We start from the raw sequence: 20920 nt of genomic DNA, 5'->3' as shown, positions 1-20920 counted from the left end.
AGCCAGGACGTGATTTACTAAAGATGCGTCTGTGCTTTAGAAAGCTGAAAAGAGAAATGACATTATGATTTTTTAAATCCTAGAAGTGATTGTGTTCATTCTTATTAAAGTGGTTTTGTATTTGCATTGCAGTACTCGTCTGAAGAAGAGACTCGTCAGATGGAGGAGATCTTGCGCCTGGAGCGAGAAATCGAGCGTCTTCAGCGGCAGCGTGATGAAGGAGTGGCACTGATGAATGAAGGTTCTCGTGAGGAGCTCCGTCAACGCCGTGATGCCGAAATCTACCGACTGGAGAAGGAGGCATCACGTGTGGCAACGGAGTTCCTGGAAATGCTGGACTTTGGAGGTCTGGAGCCATCGCTATCCAGTGAAGAGAATCTAAATGAGGGTGTGGCGCCGCTAGCCGAGGATGATGAGGATGAAGGGTTTCAGGCTGAGGATGAAGAGGAATGTGTCCCACTTCCAGACTTGCCATCTCCTCCTGCTACTGAGTTGCTGGATCTAAATGTGTTGTCCTTAATTCCTCCTCCACCAGCAGCATTTTCTCAGGGACGGCTCGAAAGTTCTCCTCTCAGACACAGCACAATTTTAGAGACATTACAGATTCCTGCTTCACCTCCACCTCCTCCACCTCCAGTTTTATTCACTCAGGGATCACTCGATACATCCAGACCAAAATCTGCTAAGAATTCCGACCCGAAATTTTCTCGTACTCTCAGACACAGCAGATATTTAGAGACATCTCCTTCACCTTCTTCATCCTCATTCTCCCAGGAGTCATCCAGGCCAAAATCCGGCTCGAATCCCAGCCTGAAATCCACTTCATCCCTCAGAAACAGCGGGATTTTAGAGCAGACACAGACTCCTGCTACACCTTCACCACCTCCTGGAGATTACAGTGAAGTACAGAAGGACTTCAGGAATTGGGATACAGAGTTGCCAGAGACAGAGTCTGATTATGACCAGGAAGAGTATGAATTAGAGGAGGCACTGGAGAACCTTACTGATGGACATGTCACTGATGAGGAGGTGCTGAGGAGATCCTGCTGCACCTACAACAGCATGGACTCCTTCAGAGGAAGCACAGAGTCGGTGAGGAACTGATGATCACTCTTTTAAACACCTTCTGTGATTGGGCTTGTGTTAACATTTTCAAAACATTTTATCTGAAATTCGAAGTTCTAGCTCTTAAATTTGGTACCATTTGCCATAAATTTCCTCTTTTTCCATAATTCTGTAATTCTGCAACATCAAGAGTTGAGGGAATAGATCATTTCACTGCCATGATTCAGTTTCTGTTTTTTTTTAAAAAATGTGACCACTGAGGAGAGTTTTGAATTTGGTCATTATCAAAATCATCAAAATTTGTTTGATCATTATCAAAATCATTATCAAAATTGGGAACTGGTGATCCATGGAAGAAACCAACACATTGCTCTTTTTTTTTGTTTGTCAAGGAAGGGATAAAATAGATAAGAAACTTGTCAAGGAAATACATGAAAGTGAAAGCAGACTCGTATATCTGATTACGTAATTATTCTGTTCTGGTGAAGACATTGGATGTGTTTTAAAACAGTTAAAACCAGAAAGAGAAACTTCAGACCATGTAAATGTAAATAAGGATTAATACGATTAATGATTTTTTCAGTTCACACTGTAAATAAGATCTGACACATCGAACCTGAGACAGATATTTCCAGATGCACAACTCCATTTAAAATAGTTTAACATCTGCAAATGTTGGCACTCTGACTCCACACACACACCCACACACACACGTTTAGAGGCTGTACACTGAGCTTCAGATGCTTTTCCTCTTCAGCTTATCGACAGCGATGAGGAGAACGATGATAATGCAGATACAGATGAAGAAGTTTCCAACGGAAGAGTCAATCTGCTGAACGGCAGCAATCCTCCATACTTCCACAGTTACCTTTATATGAAGAGTGAGTACACACACACAGACACACACACACACACATACACTTAATGAATACTGAGTATAAGACACTTAAGGAGTGAAGTAATACATGAGAACTTACATTTACAAGTAAAGGAACTATTGGAACTAATTTCAGGATTGAAATTATTGTATTTTAAATCGTTTTCTCTAAGTTATATGAGAACTGGTACTGAAACAGGGACTGAAACCAGGAACTGGTACTGAAACAGGGACTGAAACAAACCTTAAGATCGGGGCCAGGATTGGAGCAGAGGCTGGAACTAGTACTGGAACTTAATCCAAGCCTGAAAACAGAACTGGGATTTTATCAAGGTCTAAAACACAGACAGTAACTGGAACCAACCAGACCTGTGACATAAACAGGGCCAAAATCAGAGACTGTCATTGGAACAGGTCCTGAAACCATATTGGGAACTGGAACAGAGCTTAAAACACAGACACAGATTGGAACAGAGGCTGGAACTAGGAAAGGAACTGAGACAAGAACCTAATCAGGAACTGACATCAACTGTACCTGTAAACCTGGAGCAGACTAACCTCTCTTTCTCTCTGTCTCTCTCTCTCTCTACTCAGTTCAGTTCAATTTTTTTATATAGTGCTTTATAATGTGCAATAGACATTGTCACAAAGCAGCTTTACAGAAATCCTAATGTAGATGTAGATTTTAATTTATCCCTAATGAGCGAGCCAGAGGCAGCGGCGGTGAGGAAAAACTCCCAGAGACTACATGAGGAAGAAACCTTGAGAGGAACCAGACTTGAAAGGGAACCCATCCTCATCTGGGTGACACTGGATAGTGTGATTATAAATAATTTCTCCTCTACAACTGTGTGCTATAAAGTCAAGCAGTGCTAAGTGTGTTGGAAAGAAATGGGCAGTGGTAGCTCCATGTTGAAGACATTTTCCTACTGATCTGAAGGTCTTGAGGTTTAATTCCCAGCACAGCCAAGCTGCCACTGCTGGGTCCTTAAGCAAGGCCCATGACAGCATCCAAACATCCCAGTTCACCACAACACTCTATGCCTGTGAACCCTCCAGACCTGCTCCTTTACCTAAGAAAAAACTATTCACTAAAGACTTGACTAAACAAATATGTTTTCAGCCGAGACTTAAACACTGAGACTGTGTCTGAGCCCCGAACACTAAGTGGAAGGCTGTTCCATAACTGTGGGGCTTTGTAAGAGAAAGCTCTACCCCCAGCTGCAGACTTCACTATTCGAGGTACCAACAAATAGCCTGCACCTTTTGATCGAAGTACATTCTTCTCAGTCTTTCGCTCTCTCTCTCAAGTTCAAAGTGTGCTTTATTGGCATGACTGTTTAATAACAACGTTACAAGCAAAATAATATAAAAAATTATAGGGAAAAAAATAACAATGAATAAAGGAAAAGAAAACTAATTAAAAAAGAAAAATTACACATGAATAGAAATTATTTGAATTAAACAGATGTATTACAAAAAGATATTAAGTTTTTAATACTTATTTATATAACTGGCATAGCTATATAAAATATTAGATAGTGTTCTGATTGGATTAGATTAGATTAGTGTTTGTTGTATGATGGAGTGAATATGAACACAGCTGCGAGCTGCACACTTCCTTCACGTTCCACTGAAACACAGCTCAGTTTGTGCTCAGAGCCCAGACAGGAGAAGTTTGGGATGATGGCTGTGAATTTATGCTGATATTCCTGTCTAACATGGTTATATTTTGGACAGATCCGAGTGAAGAGCGTCTCTTTCTACTTCCTGTAGGTCACAGTGCTTACAGGGGCTCTGTTCTTTGGGTTTATAAGTTTAAGTGTGTTTTCTTCAATAAGAGACACCGTCTCTCTCTTTCTTCTCTCTCTCTTTCTCAGGTGGGTTGATGATCCCATGGCGTAGGCGTTGGTGTGTGTTAAAGGACGAGACATTCATGTGGTTCCGTTCGAAGCAGGACTCCGTGAAGAGCGGCTGGCTCTACAAGAAGGGCGGAGGATCAAGCACGCTGTCGAGGCGGAACTGGAAAGTGCGCTGGTTTGTCCTGCGTGAGAATAAACTGATGTACTTTGAGAATGACAGCGAGGAGAAACTGAAAGGAACCATTGACATCCGTGCAGCCAGGTGAGACTCTCAGGTTTATATACACTGATTATAGCAGGAGTGTGTGTGTGTGTGTGTGTAAAACAGAATGATCACTCTGTGTTCTTTACAGGGAGATTGTCGATAACCACGAGAAGGAAAATGCACTGAACATCGTAACTGAAGACAGAACATATCACATTTATGCTGAAACACCGGAAGAAGCCAGGTATATACACACACACACACACACACACACCTGCCATAGTGCATGCAGCATTATTTCTACCATTCACTTGTGTGTGTGTGTGTGTGTGTGTGTGTGTGTACAGCGGTTGGTTCAGTGTGTTAAGTCGTGTACACAGCGCCTCCCCACAGCAGCTGATGGAAATGCAGAATGAACAAGCCAACCCCAAAAATGCAGTGGTGAGTGTCAGAATTAACCACATGCTAAACTTTATATATTTAAATATATTTAAAGCTACACACCAGTAATTATTTATATTTGTATGGAGAAATTTGTCCAAATCTAAGATGGATATGGATTTTTCCTCCAATCTCTGTCTACGTAGGCAAGCTACTACTGAATGAAATACACCATTTAATACTAATAAAATATAAAATAAGAGACAAATAACATTTATGAGTATTTTTAAGGATTAAGGATAATAAAGGAATTCAAATAAAAGTGCAAATATTACAAAGCCTTGTGGTTCACTTCAGAGAACATCACGTAGGTTAAAAATATTGCACTTTCACTAACCCTAAATAAACATTGATGCTCATAAACTGTTCAATTCTGTTTATTTGATCATTTTTCCTGACTTCTGTTTATTTGATCTTTAATTTTTTAATATTTATGTTTTTAGGGAACTCTGGATGTTGGGCTCATTGACTCAGTTTGTGCCTCAGACAATCCTGACAGGTAAAAATTATTTAATGTATTAATAAAAAGTAAAATAATAAAATTTGCGTGCTGATCAGAAATATAATGTAACTGTTTGTTGGAGTGGATGCTACAGTAGTTAGGTTTTAGTGCACAGATTCACGTTTTGGGTTTGTTTTTCTTCTCCAAAACCAAATAAAGTATAATCATGGTTAAAGCTTTAATGGCTAATGGAGTTAGTTATAAAGTTATTTTAGTCTGTGCTTACTATAATCCTAAGGACTCTCAGAAATAAAGGAGTACTATTAAAGGTACAGATACATGTCAGTGGGATGGATTTTAAACCAGTAATACATGGAAATGTGAATTTACACATTTAAAACACTCTATTCATAGCTTTAAAAGTAAACAACATGCCCCTTTCTAGGTAAATGTGCTGTAGTGTTCCTCTCCATGATGTCTTCTCTGTGATATTCTCTCTGTGATGTCCTCTCCATGATGTCTTCTCTGTGATATTCTCTCTGTGATGTCCTCTCCATGATGTCTTCTCTGTGATGTCTCTGTTGCCTCAGGCCGAACTCGTTCGTGATCATCACAGCCAATCGAGTGATCCACTGTAACGCAGACCTGCCTGAGGAGATGCACCACTGGATCGGACTGTTACACAAACCCAGAGGAGAGGCACGCAGCGACGCGCAGGACTTCATTGTCAGAGGTGAGACAAAACTAAAGCTGGTAATACAGAATTAAAGCAGGTGAGACAGGAGTAAAGCAGGTGAGACAGGAGTAAAGCAGGTGAGATGTGACTAAAGCAGGTGAGACAGGAGTAATGCAGGTGAGACAGGAGTAAAGCAGGTGAGACAGGAGTAATGCAGGTGAGACAGGAGTAAAGCAGGTGAGACAGGAGTAAAGCAGGTGAGACAGGAGTAAAGCAGGTGAGACAGGAGTAAAGCAGGTGAGATGTGACTAAAGCAGGTGAGACAGGACTAAGCAGGTGAGATAAGACTAAACCAGGTGAGATAGAACTAAACCAGGTGAGACAGTTCTAAAGCAGGTAAGATAGGACTAAAGCAGTTATGATAGAGAGAACTGACTTTTAAGCATTGTGAGGTTTGTGTTTATTGTGAAAGAAGTAGTACATGGTGATGTCTCTATCTGACCTGTGTGTCTAACCTGTGTGTCTCTCTCAGGCTGGCTGCATAAGGAGATGAGGTCGAGTATGAAGAGCTCGTCTCTGAAGCTGAAGAAGCGTTGGTTTGTTCTGACAGCGAACTCTCTGGATTATTATAAATCATCTGAGCGCAGCTCGTCTCGTCTCGGCACTCTGATGCTCAACAGCCTGTGTTCAGTGGTACAGCCTGATGACCGAGTCTTCAAAGAAACTGGTATAATGAGAAAAATGATTTGTTAATATAATTCAATATAAATAATTAATTAGTTAATTAATTTAAACCTACAACATGCCCACTGTGTCAAAACCAAATAATATTCATTATTATTTTACTTATTTTTTATTCAGCTAATGGTTTTATCTTGATTGGCATTATCATCTTCTTGTTCCATTTTGTCATAATTTAAACAGTTTCACACTGTAGCCTGTAAATTATTGGGCAAAGTACTGTGCTCACTCCATAGTGCACTACATAGGACTTGAGCTATTGGACAAATCTACTACCACTAATGTAAGATAAGGGTTAGTACTAAAATCCAAAATTGAACCACTACTCACTTCAGAGTGCACTACATACATGTAGTACATGTAGTAACCCTTTCCACCAATAATACCCAACCCAAAATAAAGTGCACTACAGGACATGAGCCAGTGGCACAAAAGGTGGAAGCGGTCACTGGTCAAATCTGGGACAATTTTCTTAACCACTACAAACTAAGTCCAAAAGGAGGCTGTACTCAATAATATCTAAATATTTATAGAGGTAGTAAAAATTTCAGAGTAGAACCTTCATCAGCATAGAATTCCTTCATCAGCTGAAACAGTAGAACTGCAGCATTTCTGATAGAATTCCTGATTATTTCATGTGCAGGTTACTGGAATGTTGTGGTGCACGGCCGGAAGCACTCGTACCGTCTTTATACCAAACTCCTGAATGAGGCCATGAGATGGGCATCAGCCATTCAGAGCGCCATCGATAACAAAGCTCCCATCGAGACACCCACACAGCAGCTCATCCGGGAGATCAAGGTAGACTCTCTCTGAGTGCCCTACATCACCCCATAACACGCCATCCCCTTTCCACGAGTCTTACACACACTCAGCCCTACACACACTGCCACCAGGGGGAGCTCTGAGTGCCCTACATCACCCCATAACACGCCATCCCCTTTCCATGTGTCTTACACACACTCACCCCTACACACACTGCCACCAGGGGGAGCTCTGAGAATGTTCGGCTTCATGGGCTGCTATTTCATCAGGATTGTTCATACTGAAATAAGAAAAGATAAAGTGTATGTTTGTGACTCTGTCCTTTTCAGTCAGTGGAGCCACGCCCACTTTCTCTCAGGAGTTAACGCTCCAGGGTGGAATGAGGTACAGCGCTGTGTGTCATCTGCGTGGCACTGTTTTTGCTTTTCTGCAGTGTTTGCTTCTTCATCTTGTGCTGATGTGATCATGTTGACGTTCTTCTTCATGATGATAGTGACTGAGCAAACCAAAGGTCACACAATTACAGAAGTCCTGAAAGCACATAGGGTCGTTGAGTTAAGTGTACAGTGAAGATTTAATACCGAAATTATACCTAGCAGTTTTCAGACCTCAGACATAACTACAGACAAACTGCTGATGTAACCTCAACATGTCACACTGAAATTTATGTTTTGCTGTAAATACACTCAAAATCACTATGCAATGTCATGCAAGGACAGTATTTAATATATAAACATGACACTATTCAGTAAATAATATCATTCCACAAAAAGGTGTTTTCTCACATATCCATTTAACAATTTAATTTATAGATTTAAGAGGCATTGCTTATTGCTAGAAGTGAATTTATGGATAAAATTATGAATGAATTATCCTTCAAAATGTGGACATGTTATCTTTACAGGGGACATTGAATTAACACAAACATTGGCATTCTGGCTCACATTAACCCATGCTCAGGGGTACACTGAAGTTTGTATGCAGCTGCCTTGATTTAGTTTTTGTTTGTTTATAAGGTCATCTCACACTCTGTCAAGTCAAAGCTTTCAGAAAATTCCCAGCAAATTCATGAAGACGTGAACGCTAAAAAAATAGTAAACTTCTGACAAGTTGTGAATGCACTGTTATTTGGATGAATGGCTGTGTCTCATTCTCTGCTGTCCTTTCAGTGTGGACAAACAGAAGTGTGCTAGTCCTTCATTTATACATCTGCTTTTTTTTTGTTCTATCTGCGTGGAATACACTCACTGTTGTTGCTTCCACAATATCACCTATAAGTTTCTTTACTTCTGTATCTGTGTCTCAAACTCTATAGCATTTAGGATGGAGCCTTAATTCCACAGGTGATGATGTCATGGTATTATTGAAAAATGAGATTGGGAAATGTGTGTATGTTTCAGGAGAACAGTATGAATGTGGAGGCAGTGGAGCAGATGTACAGGAGAAACCCAATACTGCGATACACACAGCATCCCTTACACTCCCCACTACTGCCTCTGCCCTACGGAGACAGCCGTGAGTCTCACACACACACACACATACACACCCTCAATATGTCCTCATAGATCGATTGATAGTGATATTTTAGTGTGCCTTACACTTGTAGCATTTGTTAAGGCAGCATTTGATATGATTAAAATTCCCTTTGGAGCACAGCCAGTCAGGCGTTCAGAGATGGATGCAGGTGCTAAAGACATTTAGACTTTGTAAAAATGGGTTATAAATTTCTTTCTGTTTCTGTCTCTCTCTCTGTAGTCCATAAGGAGAAAGGTTACTCTAGTCTTCAGGATGAAGCGGTGAAGATCTTTAACTCTCTGCAGGAGATGGAGGTTGTGGCAGACCCCATCCCCATCATCCAGGGAATCCTGCAGACCTGTCACGACCTCCGGCCAATCAGAGATGAAGTCTACTGCCAGCTCATCAAACAAACCAATCATGTGCCTCAGCCACACAGCTCTGCAAGCCATGCCCACTGGCACCTGCTCACCTGCATGAGCTGCACATTTCTTCCAAGCCGAGGCATCCTGAGATACCTGAAATTCCACCTGAAGAGGTGATTACCCAGTCTACACACAGACGAACACTCAGAGTAAAGACCGGGTCATGAGCTCCGGTTCTGATGTTGAGGCTGGGTGGATGGGGGTCTTGGCTGCAGGAGGAACAATTTCAATAGACTCTATTTATTCTGTAGAGTTTAGGGTTTAGGGTTGCTCCTAAATGATTATTCCCAGAAGGGTCTATACATGATGTTGTGCCTGGTGAAAGTCATGGCATAAAGATGTTGTGAAACTGATTCTTCGGTTTCAGCATGTCCTGATGTTGGTGGGTTGAAAGCTCCAGACATTTGTTTACTCATAGCACAGCCAAGAGAGCCTTACCTGTATTCACAGCCTTACCTTTATTAGGTTTGGGCATGTTCTCTCATCACCTCATCAGGAGCTTGCCCTGACTTGGGGCTCAGGACTGTGACCTGGTCCTATGGATGACCTCCACATTGTGGTCCAAGTTGAACCTTGTGAGGAGTGCTTGCACGTTACACTGTGGTTCTTGCCTCCACCTTTAACAGACAGTGGAGAGGTTGTCAGATGCTCCGCAGTGTGTTTTGGGTGAGGTCTCCTCCTCTTCAGACCACTTGTGTCCAGAAAACACAGGAAAACATGCTATAGCACAGTAACTGTCTCCTAATTTTATTTTGTCTCCTAATTTTTCCCAGCATGCAGCTGTTTTGTCTGGCCCAATGTGAGCAGTGAGACATGGACACATGTGTTGGTGTAATTTTGCAGGTTCTCCAGGGTTTTTCACAGGGCTAATCTCATCCCCCTGAGCGTCTGGAACTGAACCCTAAAGGGTTATTCAGCTTTATTCAGTTTGGAGGAACCTTTAAAAAAATTTTAAGTAAAACCCTACAGCATAGTGTTATCCTATCAGACAGGTTCTAAGTAGAACCCCATCAGGAAGCCATTATTAATACAAATAAAGTAAATTTATACAGTTAATAAAAATTATAAAGTCTTAAAACTTCATTAAAATAGTATTAGCAAAAACTTAAATAAATAAATAAAATCAACATATGTCAAATAAAAAAAGCAAAATAAGACATGTGAAACAAGTACAGCTTATAAATATAAAAAAAAATGAAATTGATCATTATTAGTGCAGGTTGGAGTTTATTGGAGTGAAACACATGAAAACATGACCATGAAACAAAACAAACAAGAACTAGATACGCATGGCAAGAACATAAACACAACGTGGAGGAAGCTACATTCAGCAACGACAAAAGACACAACAAAGCTAGACAAAGAGACACACAGAATCCAGAACTTAAATAGTGACACTAATTAGGTGAAACAGGAAACAGGTGCAGGTGATCAGTGAGGCATGTGTCTTGGTCATGTGATGTGCTGGGGCTGATGGTTGGTGTAGTTCTGTACCGTGACGATCAGAGGCATGTGTGACACACACTGCATTACTGCACAGTTAATGTGAATGTTAATGTAAACCTTTCCGTTAATTTCAGGATCAGAGAAAGCTTTCCCGGCACAGAGGTGGAGCGTTACGCTGTCTTCATTACCGACTCGCTGAAGAAGACAAAAGTGCGTGAGTGCGTACCGTCACAGGAGGAGATCGTCGCTCTGAGGAACAGACAGGAAATGACATCAACTGTTTACTGTCATGGGGGCGGAGCCTGTAAAATCTCCATTAACTCACACACTACTGCAGGAGAGGTGAGAACAAATACGTATTGAGTACATATTTAAATCAGTAATGAGAACACGATGTAAACATTTTGTGTAATTCTTGTGATCGTGTGTGTGTGTGTAGGTGGTGGAGAAGCTGATCCGGGGCTTGGCCATGGAGGACAGCAGGAACATGTTTGCTCTGTTTGAGCACAGTGGGAGTGTGTATCGCGCTGTCGAGAGCCGAGTCATTGTTGCTGATGTGTTGGCCAAGTTTGAGCGGTAAACACACACACACAAACACACAAACACACACATACACACTCACTACATACAATTAGACACCTATACTACATTCTGATGAGATCATGTGATGGATAATGTTATGTTAATTCATTCTGAATTGTCTGTGTGTGTGTGTGTATGTGTGTGTGTGTGTGTGTTGTCCAGCTTGGCGTTGTCAGAGCCCGAGTCTCAGTGGAAGCTGTACTTTAAGCTCTACTGTTTCCTGGATGTAGAGAGCACGCCTAAAGAGGGAGTCGAGTTTGTTTTCATGTTTGAGCAGGTCAGTGATACTGTATTAGCACACAACACGTTTTACTCGGCAGTTACGGCACAACGTTTACGACTCTGCGTTTACGACTCTGCGTTACAACACTGCGTTTACGATGCCGCATTTACTACTCAGCAATTACAAGTCCACGTATGTGACTCAGTGTTTTTCCGACTCCGCATGACCAATTCACATTTAAAACATGTTTACAACTCCACGTTTATGACTCCATATTCATGACTCCACGGTTATGACTCTGTTTTTAATGATTCCATCTTTACGACTCCATATTTATGATGTGGAAGGTAAGTGTCTCGTTGCTCCCCCTCAGGCTCACGAGTCGTTAATCAGCGGTCATTTCCCAGCTCATGAGGACACACTGCGGCATCTGGCTGCTCTTCGTCTGCAGTATCTGCATGGAGATGCTACGGCAGTGAGCTGGAGCCTGGAGAGCGTTTACCCTCTGAAACGCATCCACAAACGCATCCTTCACTTCACCCGAGGACGAGGAGGAGCAGGAGGAACACTAGAGAAGCGCCGTAGCAGCTTTCTGGAGGGCCTGAAGGCAGGAGGGTCACTGAGGAAGCAGCGCAATGTTCAGGACGAACAGACCATGATGGACATGTGGGTGAAGGAGGAGACGGAGGGCACGAGAGCGAGTATCAGGGAAAAATGGAGCCGGCTGAAGGGACTGGATCAGCAGCAGGCCATGATCAAGTACATGGACATCGTCACACAGTGGAGCGGGTACGGATCGGCTCTGTTCGATGTCGAGGTGAGCTACAGCAGCATCTTTAACCAGCATCTTTAATCTTGTGAGAATTCACAGTTTGCTAAGACACTAGAAAACAAGCTGACTAGAAAATCGGGAAACTATGATGTTCAGGAGCTAAGAAATTAACTAGACTATGTAGTTCTCGGCGACGAGGGAAGAACCAAACTAGCTAACTAGAGAACTAGGGGACGAGTTATCCAGCACTAAAATAACTGTGTGTGTGTGTGTGTGTGTGTGCAGTCGAAGTGTGGAGGTTTTCCCTGTGAGCTGTGGTTAGGTGTGAGTGCTGAGAGTGTCTCGGTGTATAAGAGAGGAGAACCGAAGCCGCTGGAGACGTTTCCGTATGAACACATCGTGTTTTTCGGAGCACCGCTGCCGAGCTCGTATAAAATCAGCGTGGACGGACGGGACCTGCTGTTCGACACGCCACAGGTAACACACTTAACACATACTTAACACACGCTCAACACACGCTTAACACACTTAACACACACTTAACACATGCTCAACACACGCTTAACACACACTTAACACACGCTTAACACACGCTCAACACACGTTTAACACACTTAACACACGCTTAACACGCGCTTAACACACTTAACACACTTAACACACGCTTAACACACGTTTAACACACTTAACACGCGCTCAACACGCGCTTAACACACTTAACACACTTAACACACGCTTAACACACACTTAACACACGTTTAACAGACACTTAACACACGCTTAACACACGTTTAGCACAAGCTCAACACACACTTAACACATGCTTAACACACGTTTAACACACGTTTAACAGACACTTAACACATGCTTACCACACTTAACACACATTTAACATGTTTAACACACATTTAACACACGCTTATCACGTTTAACAAACGCTTATCACGTTTAACAAACGCTTAACACGTTTAACAAACGCTTAACACACACTTAACACATGCTTACCACATGCTTAACACACATTTAACACGTTTAACAGACATTTAACACACACTTAACATACTCTTACCACACGCTTACCACGCTTAACACACGCTCAACACACACTTACCAGACGCTTAACACATGTTTAACACACTCTTAACACACGTTTAACACACGCTCAACACACACTTAACACATGCTTAACACACGTTTAACACACACTTAACACACGCTTAACACACTTAACACACTTAACACATACTTAACACACACTCAACACGCGCTTAACACACTTAACACACTTACCACACACTTAACACATGCTCAACACACACTTAACACATGTTTAACAGACACTTAACACATGCTTAACACACGTTTAACACACACTCAACACACACTTAACACACTTAACACATGCTTAACACACACTTAACACACACTTAACACATGCTTAACAGACACTTAACACACGTTTAACAGACACTTAACACACTTAACACACACTTAACACACGCTTAACACACGCTTAACACACACTTAACACACGCTTAACACATGCTTAACACACACTTAACACACTTTATACAGGTTTAACACACGCTTACCACAAGTTTAACATGTATTTTACACACTGATTGTTGTTTGTTGTTTGTTTGTGACTCTGCTCTCAGGTTGGTGAGATCACTAAGATCATGAAGGCTTACATCAACATGATCGTGAAGAAGCGCTGCAGTGTTCGCTCCGCCTCCAGTTACGGGCGGGGCTGGGTCAGATGACGTCCACCGGCCAATTACAGCCAAGCAGGAAGTCCCAGTGAGGAGAAGCAGGAAGACGTCACAATGACACACTGTGGGAGACTTTAGATTAGATTACATTAGATTAGATTTGTTATTAACTGGACTGGAACCCAGCGTGAGGTTGATGATCGTGTTCAGGACAAACACTGATACCTTACTGTCCTGCTGATTCTCAACACTAATGCTAATGCTAATTTTATTCAGAACAGTGTGTGAACTTTTATTTATTTATTATCATTATTGTTATTATTATTAATATTATTATTATTGTTGTTATTATTATTATTATTGTGTCAATAATGAAAGTAGCATCAATGCTACTCATCACTGTAACAGATAAACTCGGTCATTAATCTGCTCAGCTGCAGGCGGCTGCACTAAAACACACACATTTAGCATTTAGAATTCATGCTAAATCATGTTTTCTTCTTTGTAACTGGACTTACAAACTTATGTTAATAAATTATTGTGTTTTATAACTGGTGTGTTTTCATAAGACCATGAGGCTTAGAGCTGTTAATAAACAGTAGCTACACTGAGATGTTCCATTACTTGTTAGCATAGTTTAGGTGATTTTATTGCTAATCACAGATAGAAAACATCTGTATTTTTCTGTTATATATTTTTACATAAATATCCAGGTGCTTGCAATAGGTAATCGGGTGAACATGGGGTTGGAGTCCATAGTAGCCATGTTTGTAGTCGGAGGTGCAGAAATGGAGTCAAACATCTCTATCTGTTAACATAGATTTTATATTCACATTAATATAAATCTATTTTTTGTATTTATTTTCTAATAATTTAGCTAGCCAGCTAAACATCTCTAATTAGCTATTTGCAGATACACTGATCAGCCATAACATTAAACCCACTGACAGGTGAAGTGAATAATATTGATTATCTCGTTACAGTGGCACCTGTAAAGGGGTGGGATATATTAGGCAGCAAGTGAACAGTCAGTTCTCAAAGTTGATGTGTTGGAAGCAGGAAAAATGGGCAAGCGTAAGGATCTGAGTGACTTTGTCTACGGCCGAATTGTGATGTCTAGACGACTGGGTCGGAGCATCTCCAAAACAGCAGGTCTTGTGGGGTGTTCCCAGTGTGCAGTGATTAGTACCTACCAAAAGTGGTCCAAGGAAGGACAACTGGTGAACCAGCGACAGGGTCATGGGCTCCCAAGTCTCACTGATGCACGTGGGGAGTGAAGGTCCGTCTGCTCCGATCCCACAGAAGAGCTACTGTAGCACAAACTGCTGAAAGAGTTAAAGCTGCTCTGATAGAAAGGAGTCAGAACACACAGTGCAGTGCAGCTTGCTGCGTATGGAGCTGCGTAGCTGCAGAGCGGTCAGAGAGCCCATGCTGACCCTGTCCATTGCCAAAAGCTCCTACAATGGACACGTGAGCATCAGAACTGGACCATGGAGCAATGGAAGAAGGTGGCCCGGTCTGATGAATCACGTTTTCTTTTACATCATGTGGAAGGCCGGGTGCGTGTGTGTCACTTACCTGGGGAAGAGATGGCACCAGGATGCACTATGGGAAGAAGGCAAGCTGGTGGAGGCAGTGTGATGGTCTGGGCAATGTTCTGCTGGGAAACCTCGGGTCCTGGCCTTCATGTAGATGTTACTTTGACACGTACCACCTACCTAAACATTCTTGCAGACCAGGTTACACCCCTTCATGGCAACGGTGTTCCCTAATGGCAGTGACCTCTTTCAGCAGGATGATGCTCCCTGACACACTGCAAACATTGTTCAGGAATGGTTTGAGGAACAGGATTTTTTGTGCGATCATATCCTCACATGGGTTTTAATACCACTGTTATGCAGATGACACTCAACTCATCCTCTCCTTCCCTCAGACACTCATGTTTCTTTTCAGATATCAGCATGTCTGGCAGACATCTCATCATGGATGACAGCTCATCAGCTGAAACTTAATCCCAGCAAAACTGAACTGCTGTTCATCCCAGGTGATTCATCCCCATCTCAGGATCTTACAATCTCCGTAGACAATTCTCTGATCTCGCCTTCGGTTACTGCACGCAAGCTTGGGGTAACCATGGACAATCAACTGTCCTTCTCCTCTTACATTGCTAATCTGACATGCTCATGTCGATTTCTCCTTTATAACATCAGAAGAATTCGTCCATTTCTTTCCTCACAGGCCACACAGGTGCTTGTTCAGTCGCTTGTCATTTCAAGACTGGACTACTGCACCTCACTCCTGGCAGGTCTGCCTCTGAGCTCCATTCGTCCTCTGCAACTGATCCAGAATGCAGCTGCACGATTGGTTTTAAACCTTCCTAACTTCTCCCACACCACCCCATTGCTGCGCTCCCTCCCCTGGCTTCCTGTAGCTGCTGCATCAGATTTAAAACACTGATGCTCGCCTACAAAGCCAAAAACGGACCATTACCCACTTATCTCAAAGCACTTATCACACCTCGAGCGCCACCACGCTCCCTCCGATCCTCTAGCACTGCTCGACTGGTCCCTCCATCTCTCAGGGTACAAGGAAGGCCTGCATCTCTGTTCTGGAACCTCGGTGGTGGAATGAACTTCCCCTAGATGTCCGAACAGCTGAGTCACTGGCAGTCTTCAAACGACATCTAAAGACTTACCTCTTCACAAAGTACTTAAGTTAGCACTTTCAAAAAAATAAATAAATAAAAAATTTTTAAAAAATCCCCCAACAGAGTTTTGGACTGATGGTATTCCTAGTTTGTGACCTAGTGAGCCAATATCAGAATGTATTTTTGATAGACTTCAAAGCACTATTGTAAGTTGCTCTGGATAAGAGCTTCTGCCAAATGCCATAAATGTAAATGTAAATGACAAAGAGTTCAAGGTGTTGACTTGGTCTCCGAATTCTCCAGATCTCAATCCGATCGAGCTGGCCATCAAGTCCGATCCATGGAGGCTAAAGGATCTGCTGCTAACGTCTTATTGCCAGAAACCACAGCACACCTTCAGAGGTCTTGTGGAGTCCATGTCTTGATGGGTCAGAGATTAGACATGTTAGGCACACACACACACACATATAAATATATATATGTGGTCATATCTTCTGATTCTAGTAAGGACTCTCGCTGCTGCATTCTGGACTAACTGGAGCTTGTTTAATCATCTACTGGAACATCCAGACAGTAAGGCATTACAATAATCCAACCTAGAGGTAATAAAAGCATGAACTACTTTTTCTGCATCGTGTAGTGACAATATATTTCTTATTTTAGCAATATTTCTGAGATGAAAGAAAGCGATCCTAGTGATATTATCTACATGAGCTTCAAAAGAAAGACTAGAGTCGATAATCACACCAAGGTCTTTTACTGCTGCACATGATGAAACAGAAAGGCCATCCAGAGTTATTATGTAATCAGAAAGCTTACTTCTAGCTGCATGTGGTCCTAGTACAAGTATTTTTGTCTGTTTTATTATTCCTGTGTAAGTGTGAGCATAGCTGCTGTGCTACAACCTTTTCAAGGATCTTGGAGATAAAGGGGAGGTTTGATATTGGTCTATAGTTAGACAACTGACAGGGGTCAAGGTCAGGTTTTTTAATCAGGGGCTTGATAACTGCTAGTTTAAAAGATTTATGTACATATCCAATGCTAAGGGAAGAATTGATTATCTTTAAAAGAGGTTTGATTGTTTCAGGAATTATCTGTTTGAGGAAACAAGTAGGTAAAGGATCTAGCATACAGGTTGATGATTTTGATGATGAAATTAGTGAAATTAGTTCAGTCTCTTCAAGGGGAGTAAAGTGTTGTAGTTGTTTATCTAATATTATCATATTATCATTTACAGGGTTAGTTATAAAACTGTCCGGTTTTAAATTAATAGTCTGAATTTCTAGCCTGATATTTTCAATTTTACCATTGAAAAAATTCATGATGTCATCGCTGCTATATAATGATTGTGTGCGTGTTTCTATTGTGGTCTTATTCCTAGTTAATTTTGCTACAGTATTAAATAAGAATCTACGATTATTTCTGATATCTTCAATTAGGGTGGAGAGATACACTGATCTAGCAGCACTAAGAGCTTTCTTATAGCTCAATAGGCTCTCCTTCCATGCTATTTGAAATACTACCAAGTTAGTTTGACGCCATTTACATTCTAGTTTTCGAGTGGTCTGTTTTAAAGTTCGTGTGTGATCACTATACCAGGGTGCTAGCTTTTTCTCCCTAATTATTTTTCTTTTAAGTGGAGCTCCCTTATCTAGTGAGTTGCAGAACGTTGATTCTAAACATTCAGTTGCCTGGTCAAGTTCTTCGGGATCAGACGGTGATCCAATCATGGTTGATAAATCTGGGAGATTACTGATAAAACTCTGTGCAGTTGTTGACGTGAACGTACGTTTGACATGGTGACGTGGCAAGGTGCATATACTATGATTAATACACATTTTAAATGAGATGAGGTAATGATCTGAGATAGCTTCAGACTGTGGAACTGTGACTATACTTTCTATATTTAATCTGAATGTTAGTATTAAATCAAGAGTGTGACCACCACTATGGGTGGGTCCTATTACATTCTGATTAACCCCTACAGAATCTAGAATGGACACAACTGCTGTTCTCAGAGGGTCATCTGGATTTTTGTGTGACGGCTAGATTATCATTATAAATGACTGCGACGCTTCCTCCTCTGCCAGTTAGACGGGGCTGATGTATGTAACTGTACCCAGGAAAACTCCTGATCAGTAATGGTTTCATTAACAATAAGCGCTTTAGCCGTAAGAGATCTAATATTAAACAGTCCTAGCTTCAGATCAACGCTTCTGGCTATGCATTCGGTTTGGTTTAATTTTATGTTAATTATGTTACTAAAACAAACTGTCTGAGTATGTCTATAATTTTGTTTAGCTCGGGGAACAGACACAGTCTCAATATGGTGGAACCTAAGTGACGACTCAGTGCAGCTAGCAGACGGTCGGTTTAGCCTGCTTGTCTGCTCCCTGGCCTTGGCTCTGGATTGTCACTGATTAACTACGATGATGGCTGAAAAGGTAACTGAAATGTATTTACATTTAAATTTATGGCATTTGGCAGACGCCCTTATCCAGAGCGACTTACAAAAGTGCTTTGAAGTCTATCAGTAAATACACTCTGATACTGGCTCACTAGGTCACAAACTAGGAATACCATCAGTCCAAAACTCTGTTGGGGAGGAAATAGACAAGCGCTCAGACAATACTTTTTTTTTTGGTAAGTGCTAATTTAAGTACTTTATGGCTGCCAAGCTAATAACCTAAGCTAATACTTTAGTCAGGTAATGAATACATTAAAAGTAGAAGATTGAGAAAATTACCCCACATGAGGGGCAGAAATTTAAAGCTGAAGGGTGTTTCACCCAGGGTTAGGGTCTGAGTCTTTACAGCTTAACCTCCCATCACTTGCAAAGTGACTTGTGGCCAAGTACGGTGACCCATACTCAGAATTTGTGCTCTGCATTTAACCCATCCAAGTGCACACACACACACACACACACTTGCGCGCCCGGAGCAGTGTGCGGTGCCGGGGAGCAGCTGGGGGTTCCCTGCCGGACCTGAGACTCGAACCCACAACCTTCAGGTTCACCTTCGGGTTGCAAGTCCGAGTCTCTATCCATTAGGCCACGACTGCCCCCCCTTAACCTTCACCTTAGCTTAGCCTGCAAACACTACTCAAATATGAGCAAAGCAAATATTTATATATTTAACATTGCAACGGAAATAAATTGATTTTAACTAAATAAATTGGTATAGATTGGTATGTCTTTTATAATAGTTAAAATTTTTTATGTAAAAAAAATATATATATATATATATATATATATATATATATGTCAAAATGCGGCTGAGTTTAAATCCTAATTTTTACTTTTACTTCTAAACTATAAATATAAGCTACGCTAACTATGCTAATAATAAATAATAATATATAATATAGATATAGATATAATATAGATAATAATATTATAAGATTTTATAACATGCTAATGAGGCTAATTATTAATGAAGCGAGTCTGCTGGGGCTGCCCTACACACCCCCACTTCCTGGAATGATGTCATTCCATTACAGCCAATCACAGCGGGAGGGGGCGTGGTCTAAGCGCTACACACTGCAGCCTGTAGTTAGCGTTAGCACAGTTAGCATGGAGACGGCTCGCGCGGTGTTTGTGGTTCTGGCTCTCACATGGACGGCTGTTTCAGCGCAGACCAGTAACACTTTATTATTATTTATTTATAAACTACTCGGAGTTAGTTTTATTATTATATCCTCAACACTTCAGCAAGTTACACTTTATTTATTTACATTAAGTTTTAAACTGCACCAGCCACTGTTCGCTAAATACTTTACACATTTTAATCCATAACAGTCACTGTGTATAACTTTAGCGCTTATAGCTCTAAAATAATTCATTTTATATCTTTATTTTTTACTTAAACTCTGGAGTTTTAGCCTAAAAGCGTTAGCTTAGCTTAGATAACAAACTAGCTCTTTAAATCCTGAAGCTGTTTTATATAACACATTAAAGTGTTTGTATAAAATAATAAACCCAGAAGATTAATATTTACAGCTTTAGTGCATTTTCCTGAATTATTGATGATATAAAGTGAGATTTTCAGGTGTTTAAGTGTAATGCTGGTCACGTGACCTGCTTTTAGAGGGAATTATTTAAAATAAAAACTCAAACACTTATGATTTAATAACTATTACACATGTTTGTGTATTATGATGGTGATTAAATGTTTATAAAGATTTATAAGCGTGTAATAATCTCCGCGCATGAGACTCACGGGGTCAATCACGTGATCAACACACGCGGATCACGTGACCCCCGTGTGCCGGCATTAGCAGGAAAATAACCGATCAGTGCTAATCAATGCTAATTCAAATCCTCTGTTTTTAGGTTGTGTTATGAAGTCGAACAGTAGCTGTGCGGAGTGTGTGTCCAACATCACAGTAGGTTTCTCTCTCTCACACACACACTTAACACACCGTAATTATAAGAAAACAGGAGAGCTAGCCGGTACCACACGTTAACATGTCCGCCATATTGGAAAGGTCCATAGTGGTACTGCATGTTTATAGAGATGACTGTGG

At 41.3% G+C, this 20920-nt stretch overlaps 2 protein-coding genes across 2 annotated transcripts in view; both read left to right on the top strand.

Annotated features, from left to right (window-relative positions):
- LOC113525433 (unconventional myosin-X-like) overlaps positions 1–14305 on the top strand; it is a 49282-nt gene extending 34977 nt beyond the window's left edge. Inside the window, exons 24-40 of the mRNA XM_026911938.3 lie at positions 133–1092; positions 1823–1946; positions 3823–4066; positions 4158–4253; positions 4357–4450; positions 4894–4949; positions 5483–5625; positions 6101–6295; positions 6953–7110; positions 8475–8589; positions 8830–9127; positions 10595–10802; positions 10900–11036; positions 11205–11319; positions 11639–12082; positions 12323–12514; positions 13696–14305. Of these exons, the coding sequence (XP_026767739.1) occupies positions 133–1092; positions 1823–1946; positions 3823–4066; positions 4158–4253; positions 4357–4450; positions 4894–4949; positions 5483–5625; positions 6101–6295; positions 6953–7110; positions 8475–8589; positions 8830–9127; positions 10595–10802; positions 10900–11036; positions 11205–11319; positions 11639–12082; positions 12323–12514; positions 13696–13800 (3684 nt within the window). The 3' untranslated portion in view covers positions 13801–14305. The remainder of the gene's footprint in view (positions 1–132; positions 1093–1822; positions 1947–3822; positions 4067–4157; positions 4254–4356; positions 4451–4893; positions 4950–5482; positions 5626–6100; positions 6296–6952; positions 7111–8474; positions 8590–8829; positions 9128–10594; positions 10803–10899; positions 11037–11204; positions 11320–11638; positions 12083–12322; positions 12515–13695) is intronic.
- A 5590-nt stretch (positions 14306–19895) lies between these two features.
- The window catches only part of pttg1ipb (PTTG1 interacting protein b), a 3950-nt gene continuing 2925 nt past the window's right edge, over positions 19896–20920 (top strand). The window contains exons 1-2 of the mRNA XM_026911934.3: positions 19896–20034; positions 20727–20779. Of these exons, the coding sequence (XP_026767735.1) occupies positions 19968–20034; positions 20727–20779 (120 nt within the window). The 5' untranslated portion in view covers positions 19896–19967. The remainder of the gene's footprint in view (positions 20035–20726; positions 20780–20920) is intronic.

Source organism: Pangasianodon hypophthalmus, chromosome 5 (genome assembly GCF_027358585.1).
Source record: "Pangasianodon hypophthalmus isolate fPanHyp1 chromosome 5, fPanHyp1.pri, whole genome shotgun sequence".
NCBI lineage: Eukaryota > Metazoa > Chordata > Actinopteri > Siluriformes > Pangasiidae > Pangasianodon > Pangasianodon hypophthalmus.
This window is presented reverse-complemented; position numbering and strand designations above follow the sequence as displayed.